General features: G+C 40.1%; 1 protein-coding gene across 1 annotated transcript; it reads right to left on the bottom strand.

The window, feature by feature from the left end:
* Positions 1 to 2497: 2497 nt before the first annotated feature.
* On the bottom strand, positions 2498 to 7935 carry pnp4a (purine nucleoside phosphorylase 4a). Its single transcript, XM_062408363.1, has 7 exons — positions 7759 to 7935; positions 6599 to 6762; positions 5702 to 5805; positions 4648 to 4823; positions 4288 to 4478; positions 3324 to 3403; positions 2498 to 3026 (listed from the first exon to the last, which is right to left on the bottom strand). The coding sequence occupies exons 1-7, from the start codon at positions 7779 to 7781 to the stop codon at positions 2874 to 2876; spliced, it is 891 nt and encodes a 296-aa protein (XP_062264347.1). The 5' UTR covers positions 7782 to 7935; the 3' UTR covers positions 2498 to 2873.
* Positions 7936 to 21489: the final 13554 nt, after the last annotated feature.

Here is a 21489-nt window from a genome sequence, read left to right as displayed (position 1 = left end):
GTACAAGAGTAAAGAAACCAAAGAGTAGAAGGTTGTGTCATCTGGTCGCAAACATATGATCTTTACTCATCTGTTTGTATTCTTCTTGATCTGCCAATAATTTAGTGTATTCCTATCATGCACAAGGTCAAGATCTAAAATATGAGCCATGACAGTGTTTTTTTGATCTCACTTGAATCTGTTGCCTCTGACGAGACAGCAGAGATATATCACAGCGACCACAACCAGCACCATGATGGCTGTGTACGCGACAAAGACCTCCAGGTCAAAGGTCACCTTCTGGGTCATCGTGACCAACAGGGGGGCCGCGACAGTTCTCTGTTGTTCAACACTACACGTTTCCAAAGAACAGAAGATTAACAGAATTAACAGAATACTTTACAGGGTGTTGGCTCAAGGCCTACAACACTTAGATGTCCTGTACACTGTAACTCAGTATGTGGATGATTTTGATAATCTGCAGTCTCTCAAAACAACAATGTGAGAATGGCTCTCTGGCGGTTTGGACGTCACGGACAAATAGGGCTCATAAAGTTAACTGCAATTCTGTCAAACAGGAGTTGAGCATCTCGGAAGGGTGAATATGTGCAGGTTAAAGGTCATCGCAGCTTCACAAGTAGAGGCTATCACTAAAGCTCCAAGACAAAACGACTCAGGCCCAGATGAGATCACAGCAGAAAGTGAGAGGGAACAAGGATCAGATCCAGAGGAAGGGCCGTCAGGAACAGGAGAAGGGAGGAGTTAGAAAGGGCACATTATGGGGAATAGGCATAATAATTGTCATTCTATTAATGTATGGGGTCGTAATATGTTTTATTAATTTGTTATTTTTGCAATCATATGTGACCTGTTACGTTTGGAAACCTAGTTCTCAGGTGAAACCCGTCCCAGAGACAGATCCTCGTGTACGATGTGACAGGAAATGATTCAGGGTTACAAACTCATTCTTACAACCCGAAACAGAATATAACAATCTGTAACACAACAGAAAAAGCAGCAACACAATATGAACAAACAGCAGTAGACGGGGACTATCCCAACTCGGTGATACGCTTCCACTAACTAATGAAATAATGTGACATACATCAACAAGAAATAATATGAAGAGGACGCAATGTAAAAATACAGACAAAGCAGAAAGACAATATAATGAAAAATGTTGACCTATACCAGACCTTTTATCGTATTATATCACTTCAAAAGTTCAAACTGAGTTTCATTATAATTTCCATAATCAGTAAAGTCCAAAGGATATCTGTTTCTGCCAACACCCTTGGAAATTTTTTTGCAAGAACATATGTTCTGCCACATTGTGTGACTCAAACATAACCATGACCTGGCACAACTGACAGGTCTATACATACCTTTGTACACCAGGCCACAGATATAACTTATCACTTATGTGTTTTGTTCAGCACCCACATCACAACAGCCAGGTATGAAGAACAGGATGAGGGAAATTGAGGAGGCAATTCTCAGTCTTGATTCTGACTCTGAAACCTCTGATGCTGAGGACCCAGGTTGTGTTCCACAGGAACAAGCCAGAGTCGTGGGTGCGTCTTGGAATCCAGCTCTCATGAATGAGGAAGGCACCTTTGATAACATAAAGGCTCCGGCTCTATATCATCAAAGGAGAGGGCGTTGTGAACCATTTTGTGCATTACAAGGGGTTTGCATGCTTGTGTATTTTGATAAATCTGTTTTTGATATTTCTGTTTTAACAAACTATTTGAGGAAAATCCACAGATTCAGTCTTCTGGAATAAAAGTTATCTGTGTTTCCAAACAATGCAAAAGAGATTATGTTTATGAACTTGAGTGACACATCTCTGCAACTATTGATTAGATTACGTTGACATTTAGTAGTCTAGACATGAATGGTACCTTTGTTCTTTGCTGTAGCTCACTTCTCGTTAATCTAAATTTATGTTGTACTTTGGTTTGGCATGAACCATAAACTGTATCTCAATCCAGGGGCTGCATCCTTTGGAGGAGGTGGTTTCTGTGGGACTGGGAGAACTGGGAAACCAATGGCCAGAGGATTTCTGTGATCTGTGTTTCAAGCTTGTTCCGCCCTTATTGCTGTTGCCTACCAGCAGAGCTGAAGTTAAAATAAGTACTCAATATGTAGTACACAGTATACAACGGTGGATATGTGAGTGCAAAAATACTTAATGGGAAGTAACTTAATGTAGTAAATAGCAGTTAAAGACAGCAGGAGTTGTATTAACTAATACAACTCCTGCTGTCGTATTAACAGCAGGAGGGTTGGGGTTAGGGTTTCTGAAATTAGACACAAGAAAGTTTGAATAGCCCTTTTCTTTTTTTAAATGTACCTTTAGCTGATCAGTTGAGTTGAAGTGCAATATTCAAGCAGATATAAATACACAACATCAAGAATATGCCAATTGGTATATTTATAGTCTTTGCCTAGAACATGTGAACTGAATGTTTCGATGATCAACACAAACAGGAAACCGAGGATGTGGCGGGAAATATTTTAATCAGATTAACATGGATCAATAAATTTGTGATTTTTACAAAATAAGGTTCCATAATTCAACAGGAACAATGACCAAAAGAACACAAAAACAATCTTTGTCTCATATATTATTTTTGAATTCAAGCACCATCAGACACAGTGATGGTTGTAATATTAATCTTTGGGTTAAAAATATCTTAAATTAATACTTACATTCAGATAAAGCATTATTAGGCACTGTGTTGATATAAATACATTTTTTATGACAGAAAATAATAAAAAATATGTATGACAAAAACAAACAGCAGGAAGCTCTAAAAAATATTGTAAATACAATAAATATATACACAATACGTGAGTGTGTTTGTGTGTGTGTGTGTGTGTGTGTGTGTTCAGACAGCATTTTTGGAGTCGTCGTTGTTATTGATCTCGATCCTGCTGATCAGTTCAGTCACCAGCTGCTGGACGGTGAGGGAACGCAGCCGGCCGACCTCCAGGACGCCATCATGGTTCACGCTCTCAGAGTCCTCGTAGCTCTTCACCACCTGGCACAGATCAATCAATCAATCACTCAATCACTCAATCAATCAATCAATCAATCAATCAATCAATCATTAACCCCTCTGTCCTTTAATACAGATCAATCAGTAAATAAATAAATCGATCGACTGACCATCCGACATAAACAATCAATAAGTAAAACCAATGGAATGATCGACCTCTGCATATTCAGTTTATCAGCTGTATTGATCAGTTGTATCCTGTAGCTTGATCAGAATTCATCAATCCAATAAACCAATGTAACTGATCGATGCATTGATCCGTGTGAACTGTGCATTTACCTTGTTGGTGATCAGAGAAAGACCAAAGACTCTCAGACCGCAGTGAGTGGCCACGACCACCTCAGCAGCTGTACTCATACCTGTACCAATGGAAAAGCTCAGGTCAGCTCTGATGACAATATCAATACTGATGATGGCATATTTTTAAATCATCATAATAATGAATGAATAGTCTAAAAAGTATTGAACTTACAAGTTTGCAAGTGACAAGAATAACATTTGACAAGATCACATAAGAAGCTTCTACTTAGAGCCAATGGTAAAATGATCAGTTGGATTATAAAATGATGACGTCAGCAACTCAACAACATCAGACACTCATGTGTTGCTTTTGTCAGCAGTTGTTTGAATGTCTTGATTTATTTTTTAATAGAAGCAGCTCTGGGCAGAAGCTGCTGCAGGATATTGCTTCAAAGAAAGAAGAAAAACACTGATAAGAATTTCAACAAGTGGATTTAAGTTACAAGTGATTCTCAAAAAACGAGTGTTCTCTTGCCCGATGAGTGTTAATCAGAGGAAATGGTACCTGGGCCTCCAGGACCTTGAGAGTCATTACATAACATTACATGTCAGCTGACGCTTTTGTCCAAAGTGAATTACAATTAGTACACTCAACATTTATGAGGGGCCATTTTTAGGGGTTCAGTATCTTGCAAAGGACACTTCGGAATGCGGATAGGGGAAAATGGGGATTGAACCGTCAACCTTCTTGTTGGAGAACGACCACTCTACCCCCTAGGCCACTATGCCCCAGCCTGTCATCTGACAGTTTGGTTAAATACTGTTGTTATCAAACAGGTAACAACAGTATGGATTCAACTGTGTGGGAAATGTGATCAATAGATAAATAGACAAGTGCTCAGGAGTCTCATATTGTGGCTGTAACGAACATTGCATCCTCTAGGGGGCACTAACAGGACCTCAGGCTGTGTTTTGTGTGTGTGTGTGTGTGTGTGTGTCGTACCAACAGCATCCACCCCCAGCCGATGCAGTAGCCTGGCCTCGGCGATGCTCTCAAAGTTGGGCCCCCCCACCATGGCGTACACGCCCTCCTGCATGAAGCCGGACACGCCCTGCTGCTTGGCGATGTCCAGTGCCAGACAACGCAGGTCTTTGTCATAGCAACTTGACATGGCTGGGAACCGGGGGCCGAACCTGTCAACAACAACACAAACATGATCAGCGACGGACACCGAACTGTCAACAACAACAAAACATGGCAACTTATTTCAAACACAAAAGCAATAGGAAACGATACATTTAAAATGTGCAAAAGATGGAAAAACAAATAAACAAACACAAAACCCATGAAATTGTGTCTCACTTGTCGTCGTTGGGTCCAGAGAGCGGGTTCAGGCCGACCAATCCTGGGAAGTTAACGTGGTCTTTGATGATCATGATGTCACCAGGATGGAAACCATCAGCCAATGAGCCGGCTGCGTTCGTCACGATCAGAGTCTCCACCCCCAACAGCTTGAAGACCCGGACGGGAAACGTTGTCTGACAGGGGACACAGCAAACAGGCGTCATCACGGGACAGGTCTCAAGTTTAAAGTTAAAGACACATCAGTGAGACACTTTTAAATTCAAAGTTTTTTTTTGTGGACAAGAAAAGTTGCATAGAGTTCATGTGTCTTGTCAAATAACGTTGGAATCATGTTTTAAGATGTAAAAACAATCTCAGTCAATCATTTCTTCTTACTCAGTCATTTTAGCAGCTGATAAAGGATCTGTTTCCTGTTCATCAGCACTGATTTACATAGTGTCTATTCAGCAGTTTTGTTGTGAGGAAGCATATGTACAGCGCCACTCCGTGTGTGTGTGTGTGTGTGTGTGTGTGTTATATAGAAGGAAACAATAGCAGCATTGTGTCTCAGTCTCATGCTGCTCATTAAAGTCGTGTGTTGTACTAAGGCTGCGTGACTGAGCTTCTTTATCAGCTGACTGTAAGTGTGTGTGTGTGTGTGTGTGTGTGTTTCCCAATAGTGGTAATTTTTTATTTGAGTGTGTCATTGTTTTGTAACCGTGAACGCGGGAAAACCTTGAAATGGTGTACTCGTGTGCAGTTTCATAAAAATAGATTTCCCCTTCGTTAGTAGTTGGTAAACAACAGTGTGTGTTTCCAAACAAAGAAGCGTGATGAAAACAATCACACAACTTTGAAACACTGAACTTTGAGCTCATTAGTCGGATAAAACTGAGTTGTAGTTTCTGAGAGTGAAAATTGCATAAAGTGAGGATATTGTCCGGCTCTCGCTGCTTCGAAGGCGTCTCGGATATTTCCAGGTTTAGGAGTTAAGTAATGTGGTTATGTGGTTAATGTGCTTCTCACAAGGGGCCTGTAGCATGGTTGTATTTGTGTGTGTGTGTGTGTGTACCTTGGCGAGTGAGTGTCCCTCATACATGTGGAAGCGACCCTGCATGCACACACACGTCTTCCCCTTCAGCTCCCCGAACACCAGTCGACCTGCGTGACCCTGAACTGGACACAGTCAGGATGAAGTGAAATCAATGCACGAGGTTTACACATAAATCAAAAGTTAAATCAATCAGTTATAGAGTTGTTATAAACTGGATTTAGTTTTTTTTATAATTTGGATCTAGGCTAGCAGTTTCCCTCCATTCCCTGTCTTTGTGCTAAGCTAGGCTAACACATCCTAACAATTTCTAAACATGCTTTAATCAGTTTAATCGTTTCATGACTTCAGTAACGATGAGCAGGCAACTACATATTAAGATCGATTTTAACCCCATGTTGACCGTCGTCTTTTTAATTTAAAGTTTTTCCAATCAATCATTTATCGGGCCGCTCAGATGATTTTCAGTATTCTGGCGGGCTGCCTATGAGCAGAGCTGTGTGTGCCCAGATTTATAATTACATCATAAGAAAAGGCATAATCTTATTCATAAATTACTGTTAGGAAACAGTTATTAGAAGAAATTGGATAAAACTATTCAGCACAAGAAAATGTAATTAAAACATATTGAAAACAAAAAAAAATCCATTAATAAATCGATAAATAATCAAATAAACATCAGAAATGGTGAAATAATAAATTCATAGTAAAAGATGTTGGGAAACAAACCCATCAATAATGGCTCTTTAAGGAAGTTTTTTTTTAATCCAACACAATCACTGTTACAAAATCATCACATAAATGACATGTGCATGAATCTGTAAAAGTCATCTTTGCATTGCTTTGAATTACAGCAAACCACAGTCTCATAATTAGTAACAGCAGTATCGAATAAGTGAAGCTGTGTGTGCAGGGTACCTGTGCTCTGAGGGAAGCCTGGGATGTCAGAATAAGCGAAGGAGTCCTGACACTTGAGCGTGTCAGCGAGCATCCCCAGTCCAGACCCACAGATAATCGCCACCTGGGGGCGATGCTTGGTCTGAGACATCAACCAGTCAGCTGTCTTCTGGTATTCATCATGACTGTGCACAAGGATCAGAGAGGACGACTAATTATTACTTAAGAAGTCATTTATTGGGATGCATCAGGCTGCTGGTGATTCTGTATCCATTGTGTTTTGAGATGAATTTGATTGATAATAATCAGATCCGGTTCAAAACCTTTACAGTGATGCAGCTTAAATGAAGCATCCATAAAAAGCATTTTTTACATTTTGCATGATATAGCACCAGACTTTTTGATTTCTTGGAAAGTTACAAAAACATAACAAATCAATGTTTTATTGGAGAATAATGTGTGTTTACATTTCTGCAGAATGTGGTGGAGTTAAAATGAATGTCAGCCTCCTCTTCTTCCTTGAGCGATCCAAAGATTTTATTTAAATCAATCTTAAACAAAACAACACCCACGTATTATTTACCATAGGGAGATATTTCGATATGGATAGTAAAGATGCTTTAATTGTATAGAAACATGCATCTTTAGTCACCTTAGATTAGAAAACATACGTTACACATTATGTAAGGATAACATTAAATACCTGAATAATTACATATTCTATCATGAATTCTATATTGATGTAGAAGTGAAATTAGGGTTAGGGTAAGTTAGATTGTTAATTGTTACTCACTTGTTCCCCTTCATCTTATATTTCTGTCATTGCACATTCATGTAAAAACTCTTTTGTTTGTTCATGAAACTAGATTACAGTGAAAGCTCCAGGTTGTTGCATAAGGAGTCAGAGATGTTCGGTGGAGTCACGAGACACAGCTGAAGGGTCCCAGGCTGGCAGGCAGCACGAGTCACAGAAAATTTATATTATTTATATAAATATGTTATATAAATCATTTTTCAAACTTTCTCTTTGTGGTTTTCTGAATAATTTTTGCGGCCTCAGATAAAAGAAAACTTTTGACTTGAAACCTTCACAGATTTCAAAGAGTCACAAGCCACAGATTTAGGTTAAGTAACAAACAACCATAAAAACATGAATTAGTTATAAAACAGATTTTTCTTACCTGATCTGATCCTTGCTGTGCATGATGGATGACTGGCAGACAACTGATGAGGATGATGGTGATGATGAAGATGATGATGAGGAAGCTGCGGCGGATGAAAATAAAGCAGAACTACTGTGTGAGTGTGTTTCAGAGACGAGCCTCGTTCACTGAGTGAGTGTGGGTGTGTGTGTGACGGAGGAGAAGTCAAAGTGCGGACAGCTGATGCTGATCGGCCCAGATATTTACTGGTCACATGCTTCTGATTGGTTAACAACTCGTCCATTCATCAGCTGCAGCCAATGGAGCCGCAGTGTAGTGGAAATGTGTGTCTGTCTGTGTGTGTGTGTGTGTTGGGATTCCTTTCTAAACCGAATTTCTTATGTGTGTTAGCAGAGTCTGGTGTGTGTCACGCCCACGCCACTGACAGTACCGTGACTTTACTTCAGTGTTAATGCACACACACAGACACACACACACACACACGCACACACACACACACACAGACACACATAAACACGCACTGATAAGTAAGACTTCACATAGATTGATAGTTATAGGACGAAACATATACACTGGCATACCTAGCCTGCAGTGTTCTCTACATGATGTGGAAAAAAGTGAACACAACACAGACAAACAAACTTCTGAGGTCACGGTTTGAAAAGCTGAGCTCAGATCAGTCTTTTCTACTCGCTCACGAAACAGACTCAAAGGTACCTAACTATGATTATGTGTATTTATCCTGTAGGTTCATATTTATCACGGACTCCTCTCACCTTGACAGTTAGGTGAGACTTTTTTTAGAAGAATTAGTTGATGCATTTCCATGCTGTTGTTGTATGTGTTTAGTGGATAAGGCCACAGATTGCAAACATTACTTAATTATTAACTGTTTTATATTTGTTTTTTTCTGTGACGTAAATAAGAGAAACTATTTCTTTGGTGTTTTACACACGGTTTATTCTCTGGATTACTTCTCTACTATCACTCTGAGGTTCGTCGTTAGCTCGTAACAGCATTAACACGTCACTGGTTCTAAATTCACTTATAATTCCAACCACCTGAATGAACGCGTCGCCAACTCTCGAGATCCAAACGAGCCTCTAACATCGTCTTTAATTTGAAGAAACCTCTCGCAAATTGAAATTGTTTCAAAATCAGTTTTGGGTAAATTCGTCCGTCTGAACTTTGTCGCGACCAATCAGAGCAGAGATGCGGCCGTTAAACAAGCAGCCATGTTGTGTCTCATGACCGGTAACACACCTCACATGCTGCCCTGCTCTAATCAGCTGCTGCTCTAATGAGACTCATGGGACTGATGGACAGGAACCAGAGTCGTCCCGGAGTCGGACGCATCAGGGACAAACCGGGCAGGAGGCGAAGCTCTCACTCTTCCCTCTTCACTCTCTGACTGAGGCTTGTTTCTGCAGAATCCAGCAACACACACATTTCTGAGGCAGGAATGAAGTTTGTTTCAGTTTTGAAACGACAAGAGCGAGTCAAATTTTGAAGACACAAGATTTCATGAGAAAATTATATTGTAACAAAAGAAAATATGATGGATTAATGTCAGTTTCTTATCTTTGAGATCGACACGTGCAATGTGTGAGTTGTGTGTGTTGTGTGTGTGAGTGTGTGTGAGTGTGTGTGTGTTAACAGGAGCCATGTGGAAACTGGTTAGTAGATTGATGAGCAGAGCACAGCTGGTGGTTAGAGACACACACACAGATTTTTTGGGATTTATTGAAGAAACTTTCTCACATTACACAGAATAAATATCTGTGTATACATTCTGCACTAATGTATATATTTTTGTGACATTAATTCCTGTGACATCACAGAATCACTGTCAGAGTTCTTTATGCAGTCTTTTAAATCGACACGGCAATGGTTAAGTTGTGCGTTGTGTGTGTCTGTGCGTGTGTGTGTGATCTCAAACTGGTGTGACAAAACCAAATAAGACACAGAACAAAAGGGACAAATCTAAATTGTAACCCTAACCCCTAACCCTAATAATTACAGCAAAATCTTAACTTTAGCCTAATGAAATATAAAATGTCTTAACAAATTACAGCCTTATTGTCACTTCCTGTTTTAACTGACGCTTCCTGTGGACCAACATTCCGGCAAATGACCCGAGTTCTGGTAAAAAGGCATAAACTTAGCCAGGGTCTTGCCAAACTTCTGATTTGTCAATGCCGGTCCTGTTGCTGCGTCTCACATTAGATCTTCTTATATTTAAATGGTTAACACGAACTTGTCAATGATTTAAATTAACAATAGTGTAGCATGGTAGCATGCTTATATTAGCATTTAGCTCATTTGGTCCTAAGCACAACAAAAGGCTCAATTAGGATTTATAGGTCGAGAATTTAACTGCACATCTAATTGACCCTGTTTACATCTTGGGGCCCCTTGCTGGTGTCTGTCGTCTATTCTATACAAAGTGGACATGTTTAAAGATCTTTATCATTTGCTTTGGATAAAAGCTTTGGCCAAAATGAATAAACATTATAATAAAAGTGCAGCTATTTCAACTAAACTGCAGTGAGTTTTGGACCCGGCCTTATTGGTTCTGCGTGGAGTCACTCAGTCGTGAAATTTGGCAGCTGAAATCTGATCAGTGTTGAATTATCTTTTCTTCCTGTCATAGACAAATCTGTGTCATCAGACTAAAACCTTTCCCATCACATGTTGAATTCACCGATATACTCCAGGATTTCTCTGCTGCGCTCTGTTCTGGAAGCTGCTGCCTCTGTGTGTTTAACCCTCGGCTGAATGCTCAACATTCCTGCATTCCCTTACCTTTTGTCGAATAGTGAACAATCTAACCGCGTCCGTTAAAATGTCATTAGCGTCTTTGGCATTTTTTGGACCCGACTGACCTATTATAGGTGGATGCTGTTCATTCTTCACCTCTATGAGTTCGGTCTGTGACCCGTCACAGGCTGGTGGTAGCATGTGGAAGAAAACCGATTTACTTCAGCCATGAGAGCAGCGAGGTCCTGTGAACAGCCGCTAGCTCGTCCAACTCAGACTGAAACATGTCAATAACTGGAGGATGAACTGCCAACAAGCCCCCATTCGTCCTGTGATCTGCGAGGTTCTGATCAAAGAGCGGAGACATGGTATCGAGGTCCTGCTTTTACATGCACTAAACCAATAGCGAGGCAATCTCAGCTGTCAATCATAACATGTGACATCAAACTCAGTGGAAAAACCCACACTTGAACAAACATCGATGTGATAAGAAAAACCTACAACGACACAAACCATCTTTGAGATAATATCTATTCTGCTGCCAGCCACCAGGGGGCAATCCACATAATTTGGCTTCACTTTTGGGGAGCTGCCATGTTGTTTATCTTTATTTTCTGTGTATGAATGCCTGCGTGATATTTGTAGCTTAGACAGAAATTTTGACAATATAGAAATTTTCATCTAGAGTTGTGGGCTGATTGTTATTCTTTCGGGATTGACTGATTGTGTCTCTGCCGAGCGTCATCACAGATTGAGGGTTTGTGTTGTTTCTTTCAGTGACACAGAGACAGACGACATCTGGAAAACTGAAGCTTCACTCAGCAAAATGAAGCTCTTGAGATTTCACTATTAAAAACAACTTCAGTCACCTACAGCTCCTCTCAATCTAATAAAAGGTAGAGGCTGTAAAATGATCACTTCATTCTTCAAGTTTTAAGATGCTCGGCTCTAAAATTGGTAAATGTGTGTGTTGAGTAATTGTTTTTGTGTTCACGTGTCCTTGTGCGTATTTTCATTCCTCACATGTGTTTGGTTAATGAGCAGCAGGTCGGCACTGATTTTGTTTGAAGGGTCAGAGAAATGTGACCAATCATTTCTGTCCCCCGCTAAATGAAAAAGACTATCAACTGCTGATTGTGTGCGTGTGTGTTTGTGTGTGTGTGTGTTTGTGTTTGTGTGTGTGTCTTTACTTGTTGTTATATCTTTCTGAGGACTGGTTAAAACACAGACTTTATAGAATAAGTTAGAAGGAGGGTAAAGCATATGGTGGTGATGGATAAGTTCAAGGAATGAATTATGCCTCAGGGGGTCTTCACTTAGTAGAATAAGGTGTGTTAGTGTGTGTCTGTGTTCTCATTTTGTTGCCTCTTTCTGAACTTTTCCCATTTAAATACTGAGCTTGTCAGGACCAGTGGACGTCATGGGGACCAAAAACCTGGTCCTAATGAAGCAAAGCTTAATTTCTGAGGTCCCAGTTAAGGTCAGGGGTCAGATGTGAATTGTGCTTAGGGTAAAGTTAGGGTAAATGTAAAGGCCTAGTAAGCATATCTATGCACTTCTCTCCCTGTGTGTGTGTGTGTGTGTGTCATGTGGACAGCTAACTTTTAATCAGAGGGACAGTGCTGGGAACATGTGACGGAGGCTGGTCATGGCACAGAGAGGTGGACAGAGACCTGTTACCTATGGAGGGGGGGGGGGGGGGTCGTTGACATGAGTACACAACAAGCAGCTTCTTGTGTAGCACAGTCTCAGACCTATTCTCAGTCTATATGTCACCTTGACGACTTCACCTTGGATAATCACTTTATCACATTTGAACGGTCGGAATCAGAAACCTGGAGAATGTTATACAGACTTTCATTTCCTCTGGTTTTGACTGTAACTCTGTGTTTGATCCTTTTCTCTTCTTTGGTCTTTTAGCGTGTCGCTGTTACTGTACATTCGTAAATTACAGTTTGTCTGAGACACAGCAGCCAGAACTCTTCTTCAAACATTTCTTTTTGGTAAATAAAAGAATGTGTCTAGTAAATGAATGCCTTTGTTTTTGCATCTTGCACCAAAACCCCAGGTCCTATTCAGAGAGTTTGATAAAATACTGTCACCAAATATTTAACATGTAAACAAACGAATCCGAGACGAGTGCTGCTGGTGTTTGTCTCCCTCTGGTGGCAGGAAACTGCTCTGCTTCCTACGTCAAATTCCTTTGACAGAAACACTGACTTTGAACAGCAATAATCGATAATCACTGATCAATTTCCTGAACATCAGCAGGAGATTTATGATAAGCTTTATATGAAGCTGATAAAACTAAATGTAAAGTTTGAAAAACAGGTTTTAGATCAACTGCTTCTGACTTTCTGGCCCTGATGAATCACCAGTGTGTGTATGTGTGTGTGTGTGTGTGTGTGTGTGTGTGTGTGTGTGTGTGTGTGTGTGTGTGTTGTTGGTGATTGTGTGTGTGTTGCATCATAAAAGATCCGAAAGGCATGCATGTATATATTGGAATAATAATAATTTATATGTTTATTATAAAACTGCCCTCTGGACATATTTGCCCTGACGGCACTGAACCTGTTAGTTGTTTATCATACCAGAGACTTTGATCTATGACTGGGATCTGGGGGCGGCTCCATATAGTGAAGACCTGCTGACACACAAGGCCGACCAATCACAAGTCAATCTAAGCTGTCAATCAAGACATTTCATCCTATTTTTATATAATCAAAAACCAAACCAAACAAGAAAATTTACAAAACACCTATTTGAGTAATTTCTTTAACTTGTACTTTGGCCTTTTAGTCTGCTCCATGTCCCGACCATTAACATGGAGAAGGCTGGACTTTTAACCTATACTGCAACCAGCCACCAGGTGGTGATTGAAACTCTTTGGCTTCACTTCTGGGAAGTAGTCATTTAGTTTTTAGAAAGTCGGTGAACCACATTACTAAGAATAGGTTTCTGCAGTTGTCAATCAAAGCATCGCATTGTCATCACCTCCATATGTTATTTAAAGAAATGTGACACGTGTGTTTCTATGAAGAGTAATTCCAGCACATGAACTCGTCAGATAATTATAAAGCATAAATGTTATAAAGTGAAAATTTGTATTTTTTTTAAATTAGTTAATTAGGTAATAAAATATATTCTTGCTTTTAAAAAGAAAAAAACAAATGTCCAGAAAATTACCCAGGAGTTAATCACCATCACCCAGTGAGAATATGTTTGGTTTATTTTATAACACGATTTATACCTAACATTCTGAATTCATATCATTAAGAAAACATTAAAAAAAAGAAGTGGAAATCAGAATTAGTAAGAAAAATGTCTGATTTCCTTTAAGTTATTCACAACTTAAGCAAAAACTTTGTGCATCTGACAGAAGTATGAGGTCAACACACAAACACACACACACACACACACACAACACACACACACACACACGTACACACTAAGAGGAACAAGTCAACATACTGTAACTCTTCTGCAATCAGAGGCTGACTTCATCCTTCAACCAGCCTCAGTGTGTGTGTGTGTGTGTGTGTGTGTGTGTGTGTGTGTGAATGGGTATGTGTGTGCGAGTGGTTGTGTGTGTTTGTGAGTGTGTGAGTGTGTGTTGGTCAGCGTTGCGTGTTGATTGCACCTCGTTACGGCAGAAAGCAACCGGATGGTGATAGAGAGAGCGTGTGTTTGGTTGTTTTGTTTGTTTCAGTCAGAGATAGGCGTGTGTGAGTGTGCGTGTATGTGTGTGTGTGTGCGTGCGTGCATGTGTGTGAGTGTGTGTGTGAATGTGTGTGTGCATGAGAGTGTGTAGGGTATTGCCTCAAGTTGCATTTGATGGTTGCACAGGAGAGCAACAAAACCATGGACACTTACACCCACACACCCACCAACATACACACACACACACACACACACACGCACACACACACACACGCCCTCGAGAGTTAAAATAAGAATTAAATATTGTTTTTATATTTACACAGTTAGGTTTTTCTTGTTGTAGCTTTTATTCTTTAATTTCAACAGTTATAAGTCAGAATCTGGTCAACTCAGGACAGGTTTTGGGTACTTGTACTTTCCCCAACTTTATTTACAGCCTTAATGAGAAAAGACATTTTGTAGCATAAAGGGAGAGATGCCTTAATGTTTAGAGCAGGGTTCTTCAACGTTTTTCAGGCCAAGGACCCCCAAACTGCTGGAGAGATGGAGCAGGGACCCACTACTATATATATTCTATAAAATTGTGTTTTACATTAAACGTGGTCTAGTGCCATATATAAACATAGCTACCCTGTTATTGTGCATTCAATATTACACGGGTTCATATGTTCATGTTTTTAATTTAAACATGCAAGGTACAGGGTGGCCATGCCACTGCCATTTATAAACATACATCTTGCAAACAACACTGAGCTATTAAAGTAATTCACAGATTTATGTTTTTATTTTAAACATACATGTAGAAGAGACAGTGAATCCTCAAGCCATCTGTGGAGGGCACACATACTCCCACATTAGTGAGATGTCGGACCCTGATGGGTATCACACAACTTATCTAACCTTGGACAGATAGAGGTTGTCAGGCATAGGGTCATATCAGCCTCATAATATGTTGGATGCAATTTAAAGTCATTTAAATTTGTGGTGAAAAAATTGGTTGGAAAAATTATAAAAAATATTAAAATTGTCTCAACCAAAAATGTCGCGACCCCCCCTGCAGTACCTCTGCGGACCCCCTGTTGAAGACCTCTGGTTTAGAGTATTTATACAAAAGAAAAAACTAACAGGGAGGATGAGATCTGCAGCGATAATTGCAATAATAGAGATTTGATCAGTAATCGTGGTTTCTGTTAATCAACATATTGTAATCATAATTCAAGAGCACGATCCTGGATCAGCAACGATAGAACACAAGGACTCAAGATCAAGTCAAGTCAGTAACATGTATTAATAAGACATTAATGTGATGAAGAAGATGAAGAGGAACGAGAACTGGGAACTGGAAGTTAAAGATCCTCAGTTGTTCTCAAAGACTCACTGAAGTTTGTTAGTCGTTAAAATAACAGATTTAATAACCGTTGCTGCTCAGAACTGGTTATTTTATTATAATATAAAAGGTTATTTTATTATGATGTAAAAGGATATTTTCAGATTTAGAAATCAGAAAAACTACTTTTACCTCTCTGAAACGGACTCTGTGAAAAGGACAAAGTTCATATATATATATATATATATATATACAGTTGCAATCAGAAATATTCAACCCCCCAAAGATTTTAAGGATTTATCAATTAAAGTAGACAGAATCTTGTTCTTTGATCAAGATTCTGCTTCGGATGACTTCTTTATGAGTTGAGTGATAAAGAAAATCAACACAGAAAATGCATTATGTAGTATTTGTGTGTAGCAGTATATTTTGTTAAGATAGCCATGTCACAATTATTCAACCCCTATATAATATTGTTGTTTTTAAAGCTTTTTGTCCTAAAGTTGAGTTGAAACATTATTAAGCCTTTGGGAACTCTATACTGATCCTTCATTTGCTTCAGCTGGGATGCACATATAAACCCCACCCATGAAGGTATTCAAGGTGAGTTGCAATCATGGGAAAGACAAAGGAGCTTACACAAAATCTGAGAGAGGAGATTATTTCATCATAACTGAAAGGCCTTGGGTAGAAGAAGAATTCCCCAAAAAATTATATTCCAAGAGTACTTATAATGTACACAATTGGGAACATTATAAGGAAGTTTACAACTGATGGACCAGCTTCAAACATGCCTGGCCGTGGAAGAAAGCCCAGCATTTCATCAAGGACCCTCAGCAACTTACTCAGAACAACTCAGATAAATCCCTGTGTGACTGCAAGACACCTACAGGATGACCTGATGAAGGCTGGTACAAGTGCTGAAGTGGCAACTATAAGACGTGCACTGAATAATAAAGGACTTAATGGACGGCTCCAAGACGCACTCAGCTCTTGACCACAAGCAACATCAAAAGTCGACTAGAACATGCCAGGAGGAATTTGGATAAGCCTACAGAGTTTTGGGTGAAAGTTCTATGGACTGATGAAACCAAACTGGAACTGTTTGGACGTATGGACCAGCGCTATGTCTGGCGTGTGAAAGGACAGGCTTATGACCAGAAGAATACCATCCCCACAGTCCAGCATGGAGGTTGGTCAAAGATGATGTTGGGCTGTTTTTCTGCGGCAGGAACTAGCAATCTTTATAGTGTACATGGCATCATGGAGTCACAGAAATACCAGGTCATTTTAAAGAGGAATGTGATTCCTTCTGTTGACAAATTGAACCTTGGTGATCATTGGACTTTCCAGCAAGACAATGATCCAAAGCAAAATCTCCAAGTCCACCAAAGCTTGGTTGAGAAAAAGATCCTGGAACGTCCTGGAGTTGCATTCACAGTCACCAGATTCAAATTTGATTGAAAATCTTTGGTGGGATTTAAAGAAGGCAGTTGCAGCATGGAAGCCATCAAACATCACGGATCTAGAGGCTTTTGCACTTGAAAAATGCAATCGAGAGGTGTAAGAAGCTTGTCCGCACTTACCGAAAACATTTTTTAGAAGTTATAAAAGCTAGAGGATGCGCCACAAAGTACTGAAGCTGGGGGGTTGAATAATACTGCACATGCACATGTGCTGAAAGAGATACATTTTTCATTTGAACTTCAAAGTTAAGTCAACTTCTGTTGTCAAAATAACTAAAATACGCATCAATAAATATCTTTTGTTGTCTGATGAGGTTTTTTTGTCATTTATTGTCATTATCTATCATCCACATCAATATAATGTCTATTGAGTTGAGGGGGTTGAATATTTCTGATTGCAACTGTATATATACACACACACACACACACACACACACATACGCAGACACACAAACACACACTTACACACAGTCATGTCACAGTGGATGGAGTCGTCATGCCGACAGCAGACATTACTGCTGGTTTCATCACAGAGACAATCCCAGGCTGGCCTCAATGTGTGTGTTTATAGAGATCTACCCCTTTCACCCCCCCCCCCCCCCACACAGACACACACACACACACTCAGAGGTCACCAGGGATGATGCAAAACTGAGACAAGAAGATACTTAAATACTGTATGTATGAGTGTGTGTGTGTGTGTGTGTGTGTGTGTGTGTGTCTGTGTGTGTGTGTGTGTGTGTGTGTCTGTGTCTGTGTGTGTGGTGGGTGATTACAGTGGAGACTGAACTGAAGCGGCTGCGACAAGATCTGGTTTCATGAGATGCACGTGCAAGAACAGGGTAAAATTATGATGATTAAAATAATTCATAATAAGATAATTTTCTTTATTGCAGCTGCATCATCCTCTAAGTTTATTTTTAGTACAGCAGCAATTAATAAGATAAGAAAAACTCGACCACCAGGAAAAACATTATCAACTAATATGATAATGAATTCCCGGTTTTACACTGGAACCTCCTCCAAAGCACAACGTCCTCTAGATTCAATCAAGCTTCACCAAACTACACACACACACACACACAGACACACACACACACACACACACACACACACACACACACACACTCATACACGTCTGATCCCTGAATTTACCAGAGCATCATCCATTTATTATTTATTTGGATAGATCCACATTAAAAGTAAATGATTTCTTGGACATTGATCGAGTAGTTTTTGCTTCATCCCGATAAAAAACCTGGACCCAGATAAAAACATTATCTCCTTTGCAGATGTACGTATATGTATTCATTTAAAAATCAAACTGTAATGGTATCATACTGATTGATGGTAGGGGTGAAAACATAACTTCCATGGTGGAGGAACAAAAATCTGTGGTTCCAGCTTTAAAATTCTTCATCTTCTATGAGAGTGAAATGAACATATCCAGGTTCTGCACGATTGGTTGCACAAAACTAGAAGCCTGAAGATCTCACTTTGGTCTTTGGAAATGTATTAGAGCCATTTTCCATAATTTTGGGCCATTTTTTAACTTGATTAATAAAGAAAGCAATCAAAAGAACAATAAAGACGGAAAATTATTCCGTTGACGTTTTAATCTCTTAAATCTGCAAAGTCTGTAATTCTACAAACTAGGTGATCTGTGAGGCTGCCACGTTAGTTTGTTTGGTTCTGTCTGAATTTCTGTCTTTATTTGCAGAATATAAATTACAGTCTTGTTCATATTTACTGATTCTTGTGCTGGATACATTTCCTGGTGGTGTTGGAATTTGCCTGATGAAACCATTTCACTTCTGTATTTGTCTGTTTGTTTGTTATTTGACAGGATTACATAAAGTATCTATGAAATGTTGTGCAGGGGTGAAATGTGACCAAAAGCAGAACTCGTTCCATTTCGGTGCAGATCCAGGATTTGTTTTTGCCACTTTCCTTAACATAGAGAGCTATTTAACTTTTATATAACTTTTTTCACTATTTCCGTTAATTTCTCAGAGAATAATTAATGGATCTTGATTTTTTTTTTACATCAAAACACTTTTGAGTGACTGTAATCTGGTGCAGATCCAATACAAAACGAGTGAAGAGATCTAAGTGAATTTAAATGTGATTTCTTGACGAGAGGGAGTTTGTGCTCAGGTTTAGTTACAATCAGAAAACTTTTCTCTTATGCAAGTGAACACGCCTCACACACATGGACGTTCATGAATGTATTTTACCTTTTTTAATGAACATAAACTTCTACTGTGGAAAAAAAGGAATCTGCTGTTGGCTGATTTAATCTGCACTTAGTAAAGACCACCGGGTTCCACAGCTGAGGAGACGCTCCGGGATATTTTATCATTTACTAATCACCCCGGGACGATAACTGGCATTAGGCACATTTTAATCAACTCAGCTTGAGACCCCTCAAGATGCCCTGAAGCACAACACACACACACACACACACACACAATCACACACACACTCACTGGGATAAAGCGAGCAGACGGCAGGTCGACTCACAGAAGTGGATTTAAAGCAGCAGCTCGGCACAGATGCAGATCACAGCAGCACATGTGTCGGACAGGTGATAATCCAGAGAACGAGGACAGAGTGTGTTAGAGGAGGAGCGAGATAAACGTGCATGTTATTAGTGTGTGTGATTGTGTGTGTGAGTGTGTGATAAGTGTGTCTGTGTGTGTGTGTGTGTGTGCTATGAGTGCTGTTCTCGCTCAGTGTGTGTTCTTCTGGCAGGCCGTAATTGAGTCAGACACTTGGCCTCTGATTTCATCACGTCGGTTATGAAAGAGACAGTAAAGTTTCATACGCACAAACACACACACACACACACACACACACACACACACATGCATGCAGAGAGCAGTGTTCCTGCTCCTCTGTTTCTTCAATATTTCATCATGTGGCGTAAAAACACGCCAACCGAGTGGAGATAACCTGCTCCCTGTGTGTTTGTGTGTGTGTGTGTGTGTGTGTGTGTGTGTAACCAGGTCAGTCAGGCTCTTTACCTGTTGCTTGTAATCAGTCCAATCGGAGCAGAGCTGGCTACACACACTCAGGAAATCTACATAATGAAGATTTCCTGTAGAACAGCAGGTGTGTTGTTTGTTTCCTGCAGGGATTAGTCACAAGTCCACATGTACATGGAAAGACCTGATGTGTGTGTGTGTGTGTAGGTGTGTGTGTGTGTGTGTGTGTGTAATCATTCCTCCTGTTCAGCTGGCTGTGAGTTCCTCCTGCACATGGCTGCATGGTCACCGTGTTAATGAGTCCAACGACGACCCACGTTATGTTTTATTTTCTCCTGTGGCAGGTGAAGTAAAGTGCGACCTCCACAAACAGCTGTCGACCGTGAGTCCCACTGATCTCCTGCTGTTTGCAGGTTCATGAGCACGAGCTTCCAACTGAGCCACAGTTCTACTTCGACTTGTTCAGTGAAGTCTGAGTCGAGAAATCGTAAAATGCCCTGAACACGTGCTCTTATCTTTTTACAGCTTCAAGACAGAGATTATATATATACATTGATATAACCTGTAGGTGTTAGGTTACATTAGTTTATAGTCTTTAAACAAACTGATAAACGGACACTTATATCTCTTTATTGAATATACAGTAACTACAGTGACACAGACAAACAAACCCATGGAGGAAAAGATACAGACAGCTAGGCATCGACCAGTCAAAGAGCTTCTCTGGTATGGAGCTCCTCCACCTCCAGAGCTCGAGCTTGAAGGAAGACGAAGGTGGAAACGTGAGTGAAAGACGGAGGAAGGAGTTTTCATTTGCTACGTGAGTAAACTTTAAATATTCCGCTGGGTTTATACATTTTTCATGGTTATTTTGCAGAACTTACGTTTATGAGTGTTTAACCTGCAGTGTTCACCAGGTTGATTTCCGTCTACCCCTTTGTTTTGAGGGGCGTCCTGAATACAATAAAGTTCGATAACGACTAGATGGTCACTACCCCTTAAGACTTATAGGACCAAGTGGTGGCGCTATGGTGAGAATTGGGACAGGACCTCAATATGTCCACAGATCAATCATTCTGGATTCCCAGAATAACAGATAAAGCATTTTATTGGTGAAAAATGAAGAAAGTCGGCCGTCGTGCTGCAGCGATCGACTGAGCAGAGTCCAAAGGTTTGTAAAGTTCATATAAACATCGGGCCCTGGTGGAAAAATACCGTAAATACTCTTTAAAGACGGTGAAAACAAATTCCCCAACCGGTTTCCTCTGCCTACATCTGAGCCTTGGAATGCACCTCTGTTTATTTACCTCCATGCACGACTCAGTGGGCGGGGCAATGAGAAACAATCGTGTTCATCTTCATAATCCTCATTCAACCCACAAGACTCATCCAGGGGGTTTTGGCTTCATTCCTCGATTAGTGGGAGGAAGTGGAGACGTCCATCTTTTTATATCCATCCTCAGCTCTGACCCCACAGAACAGGCATGGGTGCATCCAGGCGACAGATTCTCTAACAATATGTTTAATCACATTAAAGTTGAATCTCAAC

Source organism: Platichthys flesus, chromosome 2 (genome assembly GCF_949316205.1).
Source record: "Platichthys flesus chromosome 2, fPlaFle2.1, whole genome shotgun sequence".
Lineage (NCBI taxonomy): Eukaryota > Metazoa > Chordata > Actinopteri > Pleuronectiformes > Pleuronectidae > Platichthys > Platichthys flesus.
The sequence above is the reverse complement of the archived record's forward strand: the minus strand, read 5'-3'. Positions and strand labels throughout refer to the sequence as shown.